At 42.0% G+C, this 18,929-nt stretch overlaps 1 protein-coding gene across 4 annotated transcripts in view; it reads left to right on the top strand.

The window, feature by feature from the left end:
• SEMA4D (semaphorin 4D) overlaps positions 1 to 18,929 on the top strand; it is a 101,042-nt gene that overhangs the window by 64,405 nt on the left and 17,708 nt on the right. For all 4 annotated transcript variants that reach the window (XM_039361430.1, XM_039361428.1, XM_039361431.1 and 1 more), the window contains 4 exons: positions 7,842 to 8,205; positions 10,776 to 10,921; positions 11,605 to 11,667; positions 17,074 to 17,172. In XM_039361430.1, coding sequence (XP_039217364.1) covers positions 8,115 to 8,205; positions 10,776 to 10,921; positions 11,605 to 11,667; positions 17,074 to 17,172 — 399 coding nt within the window. In that variant the 5' untranslated portion in view covers positions 7,842 to 8,114. The remainder of the gene's footprint in view (positions 1 to 7,841; positions 8,206 to 10,775; positions 10,922 to 11,604; positions 11,668 to 17,073; positions 17,173 to 18,929) is intronic.

Genomic DNA, 18,929 nt, shown 5'->3' on the forward strand with positions numbered 1-18,929 from the left:
TCCGGGCTGTCCCTGGAGTTCCTGGTCACACCCCCAGACCGACTCATCAACTGCTCGGTCTCCAGGAACCCCACCAAACGCAAACTCATGCAGGAGGCCATCCAACACCTGTTGGACATTCAAGCAATAGAACAGGTCCCAGCTACAGAGGCAGAGGATTTTACTCCATCCTCTTTGTGGTTCCAAAGACTTCAGGAGGATGGAGGGCAATCCTGGACCTAAAAAACCTCAACCGCTACATCACATACAAAAAATTCAAGATGCAATCCCTTCAGTCCATCCTGGGAAGCATCAGAGAAGGAGACTTCCTGGCATCGATAGACCTCACGGAAGCCTACCTTCACATCCCCATCCACCCAAACCACCGCCGGTTCCTACGTTTCTGTTACGGGGGAAAACACTTCCAATACAGAGCTCTCCCCTTCGGTCTATCTTCGGCACCCAGGGTATTTACCAAGATACTAGCAGCGGTAGCCGCCAAACTGAGAAAAATCCCAATACGCGTCCAATGTTACCTAGACGACATACTAATCCAAGCAACATCCCTACAGACAGCTCAGGCGGACGTAAGGACCGTCATTCGCGTCCTCCAATTACACGGATTCTCAGTAAACTTTCAGAAGAGCCAGACAGTTCCCTCATCCAGGCTGCTGCATCTGGGGGCCATATAGACACAACCAACTGTATGGTCTATCTCTCCCAAGACCGGGTGGCCGGCATCAGGGAACTGGCTCAGAGGGTTCACAGGCAACGTTCAGTTCCGATACTAACACTTTCCCAATTATTGGGCAAGATGGTATCGGCCATAGCCATTGTACCCTGGGCCAGGCTCCACCTACGGGAACTACAGTGGTTTCTGCTCCTTTACCAACGGCAGAACACCAGCGCATCCAACCACCTAGTCAGGGTCACGGCACAAATCCGCAGGGCGCTACGCTGGTGGTGCTCTCGGGCCGTGACCAAGGGGTCACCCTTCAAGGAACCAGTCAGAGTTACCATCACTACAGACGCCAGTCTGTATGGTTGGGGAGCCCATCTGGACTCCCAGTTTGTTTGGTCCGCCACGGATCTGAGAAACAACATCAACTGGCTAGAACTCAGGGCTATCCACCTAGCCTTGCAACAATTCAAAGACAGAATCAGAGGCCACCACGTTCTAGTCCTAACAGACAACGTAGCAGCCAAGGCGCACATCAATTCAAAAACCCTGATGACAGAGTCACGACTCCTATTCAGCTGGGTAGAGCCCAATCTGAAGTCACTAAAAGCGGAACACATATCGGGGGTCTTCCTAAGCCGCACCACAGTGGACCCTTCGGAGTGGGGGCTACACCCGAACTTGTTCCTAGACATCTCCCGCAAGTTCGGGTACCCGATCCTCGATCTGTTCGCATCATCAGACAATGCCCAGCTCCCCAGATTTTACTCTCGTTACTTCAACATCTGAGAACTCAGTGGCCTCAGGGTCTGCTTTATGCCTTTCCCCCACTACCACTCATACCGGCGGTCATCCAGCTGATAGGAGCGGGCAGAAGTGATCCTAGTAGCACCATATTGGCCACAGAGACCGTGGTTCGCCGACCTGATGAACCTGTCTCAGTCGCCCCCATGGATTTCCCCCTCATCAAGTGTCCCTACACCAGGGAACCATCAGTCACCCGGAACCCCAATGGTTACAACTGACCGCCTGGCACTTGAGCGCCAGATAATGGCACAGGAACTATTCTCTCCCGGGGCCATTACCATAATTCAAGCTTCACGCCGTCCGGCAACAAACCGCATTTATGACTCCACTTGGAAAAATTTTTGCCTTTGGTGCAGGGAACGGCAGTTTGACTTACACAAACTCTACATCCCTCAGATAGTAGATTACCTCTTGGAGGGACTAGACAGAGGCCTCGCCCCCGCGACCATCCGCAGGCAAGTGGCGGCCTTGTCCACCCTCCTCACCTGCACGGATTCGGTTCCCTTAGCTCACCACCCCAGGATCCGCGCCTTTATCAAGGGCGCCTATAACACCAGACCTCCAGTAATTCACAGGTACCCGTCCTGGGAACTACCGCGAGTCCTTCACGCACTCATCGGTCACCATTTGAACCATTGGCGACCGTTTCCTTGCGACACCTGTCGCTAAAGGTGGCGTTCCTGATTGCCATCACATCGGCCAGACGAATTTCGGAACTGGCCGCACTGTCAGTCAGAAACGACCTATGCATTTTCCACAAGGACAGGGTGGTCCTTAGGTTAGATCCTGCCTTCATACCGAAGGTGAATTCACTCTTTCACAGGACACAGGAAGTAATTCTCCCAAACTTCTGTCCAAATCCAACACATGACCGGGAGCGGCAGTGGCATACATTGGACGTCCGCAGAGCCTTGCGGCGTTATATAAAGCGTACAGAACCCTTCCGCAAATCGGAGGCCCTATTTGTGTCCTTCCAAGCGGGCACCTTGGGGCGGAAAGTTTCCGCGGGCACCATTGGAAGGTGGATCCGAAGCTGTATCGCAGAAGCTTACAATGTATCATCCCTGCCGCCCCCAAGTCATCTCACATTCCACCCGAAGCGCTGCAACTTCGGCGGCATGGGCTACCCAGGCGTCAAGGAGGAAGTTTGCAGGGCCGCGACATGGTCCTCGCCTTCCCCGTTTATACGACACTACAAGATAGACCGCTTTGCATCGGCGGACGCCTCCTTTGGTAGGAGGGTCCTCCAGCAAGTTGTCTCAGAGATCAATCTACCGGCCTTACTGTTTCCCACCCCTTGGGACAGTGAGGCTTTGGTACGTCCCATCCGTGGATTATCCATCTCCTTACTGGAGAAGGGGCGTTGGTCTTACCTGAACGCCTTTTCTCAGTACGGAGATGGATAATCCACACCCACCCCAAGGCCAGCAGGCCGCTAGTAGGGAACTGAGAGCCAATACCTCGTCAATCATCAGCCAATTCGCCCTCGTTAAGAATGGACTCCACAGGAAGTGGGGGCGTATCAAGCTTTGGCTACTTGGTCTCAAGAGCAGGCAGACAGAGAAAACCCATCCGTGGATTATCCATCTCCGTACTGAGAAAAGGCGTTCAGGTAAGACCAACGCCCCGTCTCTACCACATTTATTAGTCTGACTCAATTTATCCACCTCAGCCCCAGGGTTCAGTGCTATTGAATTGGCTAGTCTTTCTGAGATGAAAGTTTTAGTGTTCAGGGATTTTTATTGAATATTCTTTTTGAGCAGAGAAGACTCATGGTAGAGTTGCTTATAAACTATGATATACACAAACTAAGGCAAAGTTTACATTTAAGAGGTTAAAAAATAATTTTGGTTCAAAATTTAGTTTTAAAAGATCTTCAAAATGGGAAAGAAGATGGGAAGCCACACAGTAATCATTATTTTATTCACCAGAAATTATGAATTTCTCTGCTGTTAAAAACAGAAACAGGAAGGGATAGTATTCACATTTTCTGAACATTTATTTAGTGATCACTATCTTAGAAAGTTTGATGTTCACTGCTTTATGTATTATTTTATGCATTTGTCTAATGCCAGCAATATTTTTAGAAGTAATACAAATCAATGCAAAGTTACCAAAAACATTTTTTATCATTTTATCCCAGTTTTCAACATAAAGCATTAATATGGTCATCAGTGATGATGAAAATAAATAAATAAATAAATATTAAATAAATAATAGCTATCAGAAAAGGAAGTAAAATAGTAGATAAGAATTTTTAATCTTTCAAAGAATTAAAACTAAAACATACTATTTAAAGCTTATAGTCAACTTCAGAGGAAGTCCTTATTCCAATTAATAATCAGTTTCTTCATAAATTAAAAAAAATATTTCTATCTTCTTCCTTATATCCCAATATTTTTTTCCACATTCACCCAGAGGTTCACTCCAGAAATAAAACACACAAAGAACATTTATTTGTGAGCTATTTTCCTAACTTAATTTGCCATTGAGTTGCTTGTCAACTACTGGTTTCATGGATGAGGTAAATAGGACTTCTCTCTACGTTGCCTCATGATTTTAAAGAACTGTAAACTTTTAGGATATTGCGATATAAAATGTTTGTGATCTAAATCATCTATGTAACAAAAATGCATAATTATCTGAGAAGTATTAACATATATCAATATTTGTGCTCGTTAGTAGTAGTAAAGGGATAGTGTTGAAAGCTATGCTATTGTGCTGTATTAACATTTAGTATATTTCAAAATATTTTTTTGTCTCCCAGCAAATAACTCTAAAAAAAACCCCCTGAGAATTCTGTGGAAACAGGGAAGTAGAATAGGGGTTTTCAGACCACAAAACCTGCTTATTTTGTTATTTTTTCAAGAGGCAAAGCTCTAGAGATAGAAACTGGCAACAAAATGAAAAGTAAAACATTCTAAATACAACATTTAAATTTCTATTATCCCCAATCCCCTCGCCCCAAACTCTTGAATTTCATAGTTATTGGGGGGATATTGTTCTGCAAAATAAATCAGTATTCTGTGACTGGGGTGTACTTGTTTTCTTTGGATAAAATGTCAATATTTGGAGAGATTGATGTTACCTGTAAATATCTTCTGTATTTAGCTTGCTTCCATAAGCAATATAAAGAGAAGTTTCTCTCACAAAGAACATTTCTGTAGTTGACTAGCAGTTTCAGGATCTTTTAAATCTTTATCCAGAAATTTGTAAGTTTTACCACATGAGGAAATATTTGTCATGTGAAATCAGATGAATTTAATTTTAATTTTTCAAAATTTATGTCAAATTAATTTGGCTTTTTGGCTGCCATCTGCAACTATATCAGTTTGTAGACATTGAGCTGTATCTGGAAAACTGTTCACATTGCATAAATACTTAGGAGGCCTAATAAAAAACAAAGCAAAAATGTATATATAGAATGGTATATATTGTGAATCAGTGTTGATGGCACAGATAGTTTTTCTTGTAAAATGCCAGGCTGGAACCTCTTAAGCAGCCTTCTTCTCCTGCTTGGTTGTGTTAACCTGATCCTCATGAATGTTTGCTTCCAAAGAAGTCCCACTTCTGAGGAAAGTATTGCAGCTGAGTAGTGTAGTCCTAAATTTCTTTTCCCCCAGCTCAGTAGAGCTTACTTGTTAAAGGAATTCTCAGGATGCCACCTTGATGATTAAGTAAACCTTTTGGAGACACAACACATGCATGCACACAAATACTGTCCTCCACATGGAAAATGAAGAGGGAGGGAGGGACTCATCACACTCTATTCTACTAAGCAAGCTATACGTGTGTTTGAAGGCAGGAAGAGTCTGGTTTTGTGTATTGCATGTGGCAAAGGAAAGAAACCAGCTGTCTTATGTGTGGACCACAGCTGTGGTTGATGACAAAAACTGGTGATATACAGCCTGTGAGAAGGGAGGAACTGCGTTGAGAAGGGGGAGGATGACCGAATGTGCATCTGAGAACAGTGTAGTTGTGGTTTGAGTCTCCACAGAATTAAATTTAAATATAGTATAAAAATTCCACTATGCTTTTTCAGTTTTATCATGCATTGCAGATTATTTTTTCATTACACTGTTACTTTTACTATGTTAAATTATAAATAACATTGAAGTGTCAATGTCTTTTTTTCTGTCTTATCCTTATTAGCAGTATCCTTCGGTTTACTACTGGTCCTGAGAAAATGGAAGGTGGGATTTGGTTAAATTGTTCTAGCAAAGAATTAATTGGATTTTCCACTGATCTGAATATATTGTTATTCAAAACACGTAAAACACGTCTGGATGGTTCACAAAAATGTAATGTTCCTCAAAATCTCTCTACCAATTTCTATAAAGTTTGGGTCTTATCCTCAAGAGTGTAGCTTTCTTGCAGATTTAGTTTCAGTTTGGAAAAAAATATGGAGACATCAATTTAGTTATTTTCCTATGTTTTTATGGAAGGTGGAACTCTGAATTTTTTTCTCCAGTTGATGTTCCAGAATCATCGTCAAGTCAGGCTGGGCATCCATAAGGCAGATTGTATAATATACGTATTAACTTAGTAGATTCAATGGTGATCACAATAATAGTAATAATGTTGTGTGCTACCTGACTTTCAGTGACTCCTCATATCCATTGTATGCTACAATACCACAGTACTTATTAGTTGTTCTGGTTATTTCTCCTAGTTCATCTTTTATGGAGGTATAAAAAAAACGAACCAGAACAAACAAAATAAGGAAGAATATGCTTTTGCCTAGAAACATAATTATAACTGAGTAACGTATTAAAGCAACAATTCTGTACATGTTTAATTGCATTCTCAGTAAATTTTCTGAGATTATTTTTAAGTATGATATGACATATATGATGTTGAAATGGATAAAAACAACTTTGAATAGACAACAGATTGGTCACAGAAATATTAAAACACATTGTTGAGGGGTAGGCTTTTCCAGTAGATGATGTCATGTGTATTTAACACATCTATATTTTATGAACTGCAACAATGACCCTTGTGAAAAGAGGAATAATAACTTCACTTGATAGTATTTCTTGTTTATAAGACTTACCTCCCATAAAAACAACGACTGCTTTTATCTCACCTAATTCCAGTCAGCTCAGTAATGTGATGAAGTTAGAATCTTAACACTGCAGGGCCTTGACTCACAGTAGTCACAAAAGTAGCCCTTAATATGCATGTAGCACACAGAGGTTTAATTGTAACTTGTATCTCCAGGGATGGTAATTTGTCCACCATTATGTTTCCTAGTACCCACCATGTTTTCTAATCTTGCATTCAGGTAGTCCTCAATTTACAACTACTATTGTAACCAGTACTGTTGGTTATTAAAGGTGGTTATTAAAGTGAGTCGATCCAGTTTTGCAGACTTTTTTGGCATGGTTGTTAAAACAAATCTCTGCAGTTGTTAATTGAATCATGAGGTCACTGAGTGAATCTGGCTTCCCCCATCGACTTTGCTTATCAGCAAAGGTTGTAAATGGTGATCACATGACTCCAGGATGCTCCAATCTTCATAAATACATGCAGGTTGCCAAGGGCCAGAATTTTGATCACATGACTATGGGATGCTGCAACAGTCGCAGGTGCAAAGACCAGTTGTAATCCACTTTTTTCAATGCCAAATGGTCGCTAAACAAATGTAAATTGAGGACTACCTTTAAAAAAAAAAAGAATGGAAACTTCCATATTGTGACACAAAGCACCAGCTTCAGGAATAATATTTATTTCTAACAATATCCTGGAAAAAAGGATATTTAAAAAAAAAAAAGAATGGAAACTTCCATATTGTGACATAAAGCACCAGCTTCAGGAATAATATTTATTTCCAACAATATCCTGGATCATAAGTGGCATTATTAGATCAAATATGGGTCTTTGCAAGCCCGTTAATTTTATGGACATTATATAACTGCTTACACTCATAAACACCCCATGGCAATCATTCTGTGAGAATGTTTATAGTGTGACCATCTTGTGGATAGATTTTGAAACTTTTAGTAGTTTAGAAACCATTTTGTGATACATTTGTGCAGATTTCAGAGAAATACCTCAAGCTTCCTGTATCTCAAACATCTGTGTGTATATATGATTTATTCTGTTTTAGTATTTTGCAAAAAGATAAAACCACATCTTTTTCCTCTGTGCAAATGTGTCTCTAAATATATTGAACTTCTATCCATAAATAAATGACAAGACCACATGGAAAATGTTACTGTCAATTTCTCCTCTGAGTGTTTTTGAAAATGAACTAGTCTTTCCTTTTGTAAGATCACAGTCTTCTGCTATACTACAAAGAATGGAGTAGTTTGGAAATCATTTGTGAAAACCTTTGCCCACTTCATTCCTTCCTTTTCTTTTCTTTCTGCAGTTTTATATTCCAGTCCAACTAATCAGAAGCATGTGCTTAAGAAGCAGAAGAATTACTGAGGCTCATTCTGGAAGCTTCTTCTGTTCACCATTGTGGCAAATATATATTTGTTGGAAGAAGTGATCCAATAGACATTTGCAAGAAATCAACAGCATATTTAATTGGATTTCTATATTTGCACAAGCTTTTTAAGTTAAAAGGCATTTTTTTTGCCACATGAACATTTTGCTGCTATAGTTACTTATCTACAATTGTAGAACAAAAATCTTTGACATGGCTCTTGTTCTATATGGGATCATGAGTTTATATCTTGGAATGTCAGCGGCGTTAGGTCCAGTACCCCGAATTACCTGGGAACATAAAGGTAAGAAATAGTTTCAGGTAATGATAATGATACATAAATGTAATGCATTCTAATTATACTGCTTGCCTACCTTTACAATTTATGGAAATAAAAACACTAGGTAAATTTGCAAGTACTGTGTAATACATTGAACGGATGACATTAAACTGTTTTAATATGACATTTACATAAATAAGTGGGAATTTAATTTAGGTCATTTGTGTATCTTATTTAATCTTCTTTGTGATAAGACACAGTAGTAGAAATAATGTTCATTCAGGAAAGAATGCAAACTTGGCTGGGCAAGTAGCTTAGTGACCAATGTTTCATTCCTGAACTCACTATTTAGAGCTTATTTTCATATAATTGTTTTCACTAAAGAGAGAAGCAATATACGTGTAAAAGCAAACAGATATAAAGCATGATGAGTTCCATTAATGTAATGGTAAGAGTTAAATGCAAATATTTTCTACTTAATAAGACAAGGAATTTTATTCTTATTTCCTTCCCAGAAATTCAATATGAATATAGTAAACATTGGTTACTGTATTGGTTAAGGAAAAATTGTCAAGTGATAAGTTATTTTGATAGATAAACGTAACCCAATTGGTGGATATTCATTTGAGCAATAATGATAGTCCAATCCATTATCTGGTTCATAAGGAAATATTTCATTATTAAGTTGTCCACTTCAAAGGTTGGCTTCATAAGCCATTCTAAAGGAAAAGAAAAACCAGAACTATGGATTATTCTACCCACTGCAGTTCTCAAATAGAATACAAAGAATGACACATTTTGTACATTACCTCCATTGCCAAACAGTTGCTTTCAAATAGTTGCTATTCAAAAGACCATGTACTGTAAGCTGAAGGGTTCTGTAACCTAGTCCTCAGCTGGCGTTCTTATTACTTGTTTAATTGCTTATTCAATATTTCTGCAAGGAAAGCTGTTTCAGCAATCTCTTGTAGTCCCTTAGAGATACATTTTCAGCCCTTTGCTCTTCCTTTCAATACACGGTACCTGGGTGGCCTCATTAAGTTCCATGGCTGTCAGCACCATATTTGTGGTGCCCAGCTGTACTTATCTACCCCTGAGTTTCCCTCTCAGTATATCTTGAAATGCTGGCGCAGGTTTTATTTCTTTGAAATTCATTACATTCAAGATAGAGTTTCTGTGGTTTGAACTAACATACCCTTAAATCTATATGTTGGATCAGTTTTTTGTATAGCTCTTTCAAATTGCTTATCTTCACTTTCAAATCAAATTGACAAATAGCTTTCTTTAAAAAATACAGTTAGTTTGAACAATTTGAGGTTTCCTTAATTATTTTAAACCATTCATCATGGAAGGGTAGGAATTAAATGTGATGAAACAAGGCAGTATTGTATTTATATATCCATAGAACTTGGCACAAAACCAACATGAAATCAATGGGAATGCAAGTTCCATTCAGAAGGTTCTAACAAGACTTGGAACTGTGACAGTGTATAGAAAGCAACATTATATGCTGCCATTTTATCTTTGCCTTTGGTTATTCCTCAGTTTTTTCGGAGGCAATCTTGAAAGGCAGTTCATTGTTACATATGACTTTTCATTTCCCCTATTCTTTCAGAATACAATTCATATTGCTATTCAGGAACTCAGTGAAACAACAAAATATGAATAGAGTTTCAACAATAAGACAGATAATTAAAGTTCTTGATTCTTCAAACTATTTGTAAAGAAGTTTTAATAAAAGAGTAGGAAAATTGATTAAAGCAAACTAAATCTGATAAATGTTTGCATCCATCTCACCAACAAAAATCAGACTTCTTTAAAAGAATAGCTGTAACATATAAAATAAATAGACATTATTTATTTAGATTAATCTTCCACCTAATATAGGTGGTTCTTTTTACTCCATTGGGGTTTTATTCCAGCACTGAAACTACTTATCATAAACCTGTGAATAACAAGTCCTTGAAAAAATATATGGTTAAGTAAAGAATTGTTCTCTGCTTATTGTAAAGTGACAAAAACTAATCTAAAAAATTGGATATATGAAATCTTTCAATGCAGGTCACAAGATCTGGTCTCTTGACCATTTGAATGAAATCCGATTCTCTTCATATTTGCTTTTTGACTTGTGAAGAATAAGTATGGTCAGAGAACAAATACTTATAATTGTTATATGTTACGCTTTAAAGAAACAATTACTGCTTTGTCCCAGTAGCATTCTAATGTCTGTCTCAAATGATTTTTGACCTTTATATTAATCCTAATATGCACGCTAATATTTGTACTCCAATATTTGTGGTTCATTTTTCAGTATCAAATCCTCATTTTCCTCATGCTTGCTTTTCAGGAAGACCCCCATTCTCAAACATCATATTTATTCATATAACTTTGAATTACACATTTCAGTTAGATATTTGAGTTATTTTTTGCCTCTTAGGTTTCTGTAAATACTAGTTAGTAAATTGTGCTGTTTTAATGTAACATTGCTTGACTCAAAATGAAGAATCTAACAGATCTTTGTTTTGATTAATATTTGCCTTAAGATTGCTATGCTTTGAATTAACATTTGTTCTGAAATCATTGTTTATTAACAGAAGTTCATCTGGTACACTTTCAAGAGCCAGAAATATCTAACTACTCAACCTTATTACTAGACGAAGACAGAGATACTTTGTACGTGGGGGCTAGAGAAGTTATATTTGCTTTGAATTCATTCAACATTGTGGAAAAAAAGGAAGAGGTAGGTATGCAGTTTTATAGTTCTCAGTTTTTTCTGCCCTTGACCAATGATGCAGCCATACAAATGCTTCCTCAGAGAGAAGACTCACTGAATTCAATAACATTTGCTTCCTAGTACCATTTTAGAGTGATATTAAGATTTCTGTGGTTATAAAGATGTTCTGAATAGAAGCATACTGCTGGTGAAATTCTACTAGCATACTAACTCTAACATAGATATATGAAAAGCTTAAAAACTCCTCAGTCTATATGGTTTTATAGGGTAGAACTTGTCAGCTATTTTCCAGCTGCTGAGTCTTTGATTCACAGTAGCTTTTTATATTATTGCTTTCCTGCTGCTTATATTGCCCATTCACTGTAGGAAATGTCTTCAAGCATGGAGAAGGACCTTTTAGTCTTCAGGGTATAATGAGTCACTGCAGAAATCCATTCAGTATAGAATAGAATACATAATATGTAATAATTTTGCCTTTTGTTGTTGTTGCTTAAGTTTAGTTTATATTGACGTAGCTCCCGAATGGCAGATATGTTTGAGAAAGTCTTTTGTCAAGACAGTGCCTATTTAGTCTTGAATTTTCATTTGTGTTTCTCTTGGAACACTGTCTATTTTCTGGCTTTAGTATTAATTGCTGTGAGCAATAGCATCAGGAAAGCCTTTGGATTTGTTCTTCTGTTTTCCTCCAGGTGTTTTGGAAGGTAACAGAAGACAAGAAAACGAAATGTGCAGAAAAGGGCAAATCAAAACAGGTGAGTAAATGTTGTTGTTTGTCACATATCTGTTTGACTTTGAAAAAAGCATTGGTATGAAGAAATTTTATTTTAGATGGTCCTAAAATAGTAATGGAGTGAGTTTTCCATGGTAACTCACAATGCTAAACGTGCCATATTTGTGTACATATGTATGACCACAAAGTACTTCTAAGAAAGCATACTCCTACTTTTCTTTAAATGTGGTAGAAACAGTATTAAACTGGGACAGCCACTCCCTAAACTAGCTACTGCTTCCATCTGTTGTCTTCACCTTCCAGTGTATATACAGACTTGGTTTTTTGTTCCAACACTTTGGAAACACTAGTGTTGAAGGATTGCTAACCTATTGGGGAAAAAAGTCAGGCATTTGGTTTGCATCTTCTTTACATCTGCTGCTTTGGAACCAAATGGGAGTGTTTCTCCCCCCCCCACTAGGATGATAAAATTCTCTCCTTTGCTGTTAACATCAGTTTTTGATTAACAGCACAAATGTGGAATCCATCAATTGGCATCTCTCTTTCCTTCCTTCACTTTTGTTGAAATGAATGTTCCCAGCTCTGTGCTGTGAGGCTGTTGAGAGTATGGATGTCTGAAGAAATAGCCTCAAAATTAAAGGAGGATCCAATAATCATTTTTCACATGCCAGCTCTTTGGTAGGTTCATATAGTATAGTGCACAGGTTGGCAACCTGCGGCTCCGGAGCCACATGCAGCTCTTTGAGCCTTCCCCTGTGGCTCCCAGCCTCCTCTGCCTTTGCAGAGAGAGACAGAGACAGAGAGAGGCAATTGCACTTCCCTGCTTCTCTCTTTCTCTCTCTCTCTCTGTGTGTGTGTCTGGGTGTGTGTGTGTGTTTTGTGTGTGTGTGTGTGTATGTGTAAAAGAGAGTGCACTCACAGTGTTCTCCGAGGAGCTGAAAAGCTTACTGGGCGGAGCTCCTCCCTTTGCTGCGTCTCTGAAGGAAGCAGGAAGCAGGAAGGGCAGGAGAGAGCTAGCTAGCCCAGCTAGGCTGACTCAGGAATTCTGGGAGTTGAAGTCCATGAGTCATAAAAGAGACGAGGTTGCCTACCCCGGAGGTTGTTGGACAACAGCTTGAAGCTTGCCAGGTGAGCAGCAGATAGGAGGGGGGGGGGAGAAAGAGAGAGAGAGAAAGAGAGAGAGGGAGAGAGAGAGAGAGTGGGGGAAGAGGAGTGGCAGACCAAGGGCAGATAGAGAGGGAGGGGGAGAGAGACCCTTTTGACATCTAAAATGAAGATAACACTGCATATATCCTTTTTTACCTGTGTGTGTATGTAATTTTATTCTCTTAAAGCATTCTCTTGGTGATCATTGTTTTAATAGTATGGATATTCCCAAGAGTCATATTTTTACTTTTATTTTTAATGTGTGTGTGTGTGTGTGTGTGTGTGTGTGTGTGTGTGTATATATATATATATACATATATACACACATACATACACATACACACACCTATAATAAAGGTAAAAAAGGATATATGCAGTGTTATCTTCATTTAGATATCAAAAGGGTTTTGCGGCTCCCAGTGTTTTGTTTTTGGTGGGAAACGGGTCCAAGTGGCTCTTTGAGTGTTTTGGGTTGCCTACCCCTGGTATAGTGTATATATAGACATAGGACAGGGGTCAGCAACCTGCAACAGTGAAAGAGCCACTTGGATCCATTTCCCTCACAAAAAAAAAACCTGGGAGCCGCAAAATGTGGGCGCGTGCGCGTCTGCGCGCGCGTGCATGCGCACAGAACACGGCTTGATTGAAGAGAGGAGCCTAAGGCGAAACGTGCACCTGCCCTGCCCCCCATCCAGCTCTGGTATGAACGGCTCTGCAGTCCTGGCTTCTCTTCCCTTCGGAAAAGACTGCTCTCCCCTCACCCCGCGCTCTCCCTCTCTGGGACTTTCTTCTTGCTGCCTTTTGGCGCGAAGGTTCCAAGGGAGCGGAGGAGGAAGCCGACGGGGAGAAAGAGCTGCTGCAGTGAATGTTCTGAGGCAGCAGAAGACGGTCGCTCGGGCTCGCCTATCTCAGCCTGCTGCAGGAGGCTGGAGTTGAGGCTTCTGGTTTGCTCTGGGAGGGGTGCTTGGAAAAGGGAGGATGGGAAGCGGAAAGTGGGAGAAAGGACGCCTTCCAGCTCTCTGGGGTTCTTTCGCTGGGAGGCGAGGAAGCAGCAGTTCTGCTCCGTGGGAGGTGGGAGCAGGCAGCCTCTCTTTCAAACTTTGCCAAGTGACTCCAGGAGCGAAGCGAGCTACGAGTCCTCGGAATGTCAATTTTGCGAAAGGTGGGATTAAAATAAAACGGGGGGGGGGAGGTTGAGGAAACCCAGCAGATGCTTACATCAGAGGGCCAGCAAGAAAGGCAGGGAGAGGAAGAAAGCTTTCGGGGCTTGTGCACAGACATAGCGGACTCTTTCTCGTCTCCTGCCCTTGCTGCATCTCCTGTGGAGATCATTTGCAGCTCTCTGTGTCTCTGCCACTCAAAGCCATCCTGCAGCTTGATTCTTGAAGCGATTTCAATCAGCCCCATTCATTGCCAAGAATCCCCATGGAAGTCAATGGAGGTCTGCGGCGAATCAAAAAGCCAGCTGCAGCACCTCCACGTCCGTTGATTTGACCGGCTCAGCGGCCCGGGGACGGGCAGGAACCGATGCCCCCACTGCCCGCCGGGCTTGCCGCCTGGCCCGGGGAAACACAAGGCCGGCTCAGCGGCCCGGGGACGGCCAAAACCCAATGCCCCTGCCGGCCGCCACTGCCGCCCAGCCGGGGAGACGCGAGGCAGGCTCAGCGCCCCGGGGACGGCCAAAACCCAATGCCCCTGCCGGCCGCCACTGCCGCCCAGCCCGGGGAGACGCGAGGCAGGCTCAGCGGCCTGGGGATGGCCAAAACCCAATGCCCCTGCCGGCCGCCACTGCCGCCCAGCCCGGGGAGACGCGAGGCAGGCTCAGCGCCCCGGGGACGGCCAAAACAAATGCCCCTGCCGGCTTGCTGCCTGGCCCGGGAAAAAACAAGGCTGGCTCAGCGGCCCGGGGACGGCTACAAACCAATGCCCCCGCCGCCTGCCGCACGGCCCGGGAAGATGCGAGGCTGGCTCAGCGCCCCGGGGACGGCCAAAAACCCATGCCCCTGCCGGCCGCCACTGCCGCCCAGCCCGGGGAGGCGCGAGGCAGGCTCAGCGCCCCGGGGACGGCCAGAAACCAATATCCCCGCCATCTGCCGCCCGGGGAGACACGAGGCCGGCTCAGCGGCCCGGGGACGGCTACAAACCAATGCCCCTGCCGCCGCACGGCCCGGGAAGATGCGAGGCTGGCTCAGCGGCCCGGGGACGGCCAAAAACCAATGCCCCTGCCGGCCGCCACTGCCGCCCAGCCCGGGGAGACGCGAGGCAGGCTCAGCGCCCCGGGGACGGCCAGAAACAAATATCCCCGCCGTCTGCCGCCCGGGGAGACACGAGGCTGGCTCAGCGGCCCGGGGACGGCTACAAACCAATGCCCCTGCCGCCCAGCTCGGGAAGATGCGAGGTCAGCTCAGCGGCCCGGGGACGGCCAAAAACCAATGCCCCTGCCGGCCGCCACTGCCGCCCAGCCCGGGAAGACGCGAGGCTGGCTCAGCGCCCGGGGAGGGGCAGGAACCGATGCCCCCGCCGGCTGCTGCCCCCGCTGGGCCTACCGCCCGGCCCGGGGAAGGGCAGGAACCAATGCCCCTGCCGGCCGCTGGCCCCGCCAGGCCTGCTGCCCAGCCCGGGGAGACACGAGGCCGGCTCGGCTGCCCCTCTGCCTGGTGCAGGTAAGCCCCCTCCCTCCTCCCCACTCACCCTCCATCTCCGGCTCTGCTCCTGCTTGGCCCACTAGGGCCGCAGCTTGCGGGAGGGCTGGCCCTTTCAACAGAGACTCTGCTGGGCCGCTCCCAGCATCTATCCTGGGGCTTCCCCGCGCGGCTCTCTGGCCACATGCACCTCGGACTGGGCCAGCCCCGGAAAGGCCCTTCCTGGCCACTCTTCTCCCAGGGGGCAGGGCATCCGGCTGCAGGGCCAATCGGGAGCAAGGGGCAAATCTGCATGTGTGTGAGAGAGAGAGAGAGAGAGAGAGAGAGAGAAGGGAAGCACAAGTGCCTCTCTGTCTCTGTCTCTCTCTATGAAAATGGCGGAGAAGGCTCCGGAGCCGCAGGAGGTGGCTCAAAGAGCCGCATGCGTCTCCGGAGCCGCGGGTTGCCGACCCGTGACATAGGATATCAGAAAAAAACCAATTTGGATTAGATCCTTCTGTGCTAGGTAGCATATTAGGCAGCATAACTAGCCTCAGGATGAGTGCCAAGAAATTGAAAATCATGTATGTGAGCTCCACCCCACAAATATGGAGAATTACACTCGGATCACAGTGACTTGAGGTAGAAAGGTTTTCTTATTTGGGTAGTGTATAGCACATTTCCTAATTTTATATGGTAGCAAACAAGGAAGGCAGTTTGATTACTAACAGGAATGGACATGAGCTAATATATTGAAGGACTTTTTTTTTTAACCACTACATTTGATTGGCTATTATTTTAACCATGGTTAAGCTTTTTAAACTTATATTTAATATTGGCTATTTGCCCCAGTTACTGATGAAACAAATTTTCTTCCCTTTTTATTGTATTTTTGCCAACTTTACAAAATTCTAATAGTCTATTACAAAATTCTTTAGGAGAACAGCGGTTCTCAACGTTTGTGTGACGGCAACCCCATCACACCGGATGCGGCGCGCATGCGCGGCGCCGCCCCCATGCATGGCGCACATGCACGGCGGCACCCCCTGAGGGGGGAAAATGGTGGATCGCATTGTTTGGCGACTCCCGTAAAATGGTCGCGACCCATAGGTTGAGAACCGCTGATCTAGCACCTTATATTTAATATTGGCTATTTGCCCCAATTATTAATGAAACAAATTTTTATTGTATTTTTACTGATTTTTATACAAAGAACATTGTTTATTGAATTGGTTATAGGCTCAGTGATATAGCATCTAAATAACTGTATTTCCTAGCAGCAGTTTGTTATTAATACAGTAGTTTAGCTGTTTTATTTTTCCTAGCAGCATAATCTGTACTCTCTTTCATCTGAAAAAGCTCTCAGAACAACAGAATAATAAAAAGAAGAGCATTTGTTCCTTTAGACTTATAGTCTAAAAAGTTAGTGCACAAAAGAAAAGGTAGATAGCAAGGGGGGGAAAGAGGTAATAGAGTTACTAATCCTTTTAGTAACCAGTTGTAATAGTACCAGTATGCTCAGGATGGTTGAGATGAAACTTACCTGTGTGCACAAGTTAAAGCCATTTGTGTTACTAATTTGGATTTTTTAAGAAAAAAACATAGAGGTTTTGATTGATTGCCTTCTTTATTTTCTCTCCTGTCAATTTTTTTTTTTACAGACAGAGTGCCTTAACTATGTTCGTGTCTTACAATATTTGAATGATACTTTGCTCTATGTATGTGGAACAAATGCATTTCAGCCTATCTGTGATCATTTGGTAAGTGTGGGAATACAGTTTATTTAGGAACAACTGGAAAATTATGTAGTGAAAAGAACAAAACCCCATATTGCATGATTGGAGTTCAGTTAAAATTTCTTAGAAAATGTATGATATAAAGGCTTGTCCTTGTTAATGAATGTTGTTTTTACAATAGACCATATGGAAACATCCTGCATGCCTGATACTCCTTTTGTTTCTTTACCTAAACATTCATTGACTCTCCATTTCTCTGCTCCATCAACTCCTGACTCGATCATTATTTTTCAATTCTGAATCCTTCAGAAGGACATCCTTTTAACAAAAACACACCTGCCTGCTTTCCATATATCTTATTCTATATTATAAGGCAGAACAAAAAACAGTAAATGGAAACTAATCAGAGAAGCAACCTAGAACTAAGGAGAAATTTTCTGACAGTTAGAACAATTAACCAGTGGAACAACCTGCCTCCAGAAGCGGTGAATGCTCCAACACTGGAAGTTTTTAAGAAGAAACTGGACAGCCATTTGTCCGAAATGGTATAGGGTTTCCTGCCTGAGCAGGGGGTTGGACTAAAAGATCTCCAAGGTCCCTTCCAACTCTATTATTGTTGTTGTTGTTATTCTATATATCATTTATTTGGATCTTGTTTTGTTCCCAAGGACAAAATTCTTGTGAACCTCTTTATTTAACAACACTTCAAAAACAATGCCAACTTTTTAAAGCTACATAGTTCCCATTTCTAAATTACATTGCTGCAGTTTTGTTGCTTTAATGGATTTCTTTATTATTAGAAACATTCTTTAACATTCTGAATCATGTATTGTCATTCTGGCTTTTTTCACTTTCACTCTTTTGTCTCTTAATTTTTATAATAATTTTATCCATCTATCTTTAAGAGTTAGAATAATAATTTCTTGGCATATTAAAAATTGAATTTGCATACCTCTTTTTCCCTCATGTATAATCAAACTCAGTATGCTTCACATTTAATCCAGGTCTCCAAATATTTTCTTATTTTATCAAAATTGAGAAAGTTATGTAACCTTCAGAACAAAGCAGAAGGTCAAAATAGTTATAAACTGTATTTGTTTCAAATTGCTACTTAATTTTCTGATTTGGATGGAAACAAAGTTATGGTAATAAAGGCTTCCTACAAAAGAGTTTTGCATATGTCTACCTGAGACATGAATGAATATAATCAATAGTCTCCATAGCATATCAACTTTATTTCTATTGCATATTTCAGTTGTCCATATTACTCTTTCCTGAATTTTTGCTCACATCCTCTCTTGTCATTCTTAATTTTATTCTAACTGCAACCTTTCCTTCATTTCGCTTCTAAATGAAGACTCAACCCTTTGTTGATTGCAGATAATTATAGATTCTTACACATTGTGAAAACAGGGCAGACATGAGCATTCTCAAATAGAGGTGATCCTCTGTTTGATCACCATCCACAAATAGAGAGCAACTGTTTACAGCAAATATTGTCCAGAACCAATGGAGTTTCTTTATAGTCTTATGGGTCCAGAATTCCACACAGTGCAGAAAAACATTAACAGAGAATAGGTGCTTTGCAGCAGCATTCTTTCACCACAGCCAACTTGCTGCGGGACAACTGGCCATGGTCAACTCACAGCTGGAAAACTCACCGCAGGACAAGTATTGCACTAATATTGAAGAAACAGTGGAATAGAATTATTTAAAAAAGGGAAGCCAAAGAAGGGAGAAAATGAAATGTGAATGACAAAAATTAAAATATTCTTTTAATT

This window comes from Crotalus tigris, unplaced genomic scaffold, assembly GCF_016545835.1.
Source record: "Crotalus tigris isolate CLP2741 ecotype Arizona unplaced genomic scaffold, ASM1654583v1 scf7180000019264.1261149, whole genome shotgun sequence".
Lineage (NCBI taxonomy): Eukaryota > Metazoa > Chordata > Lepidosauria > Squamata > Viperidae > Crotalus > Crotalus tigris.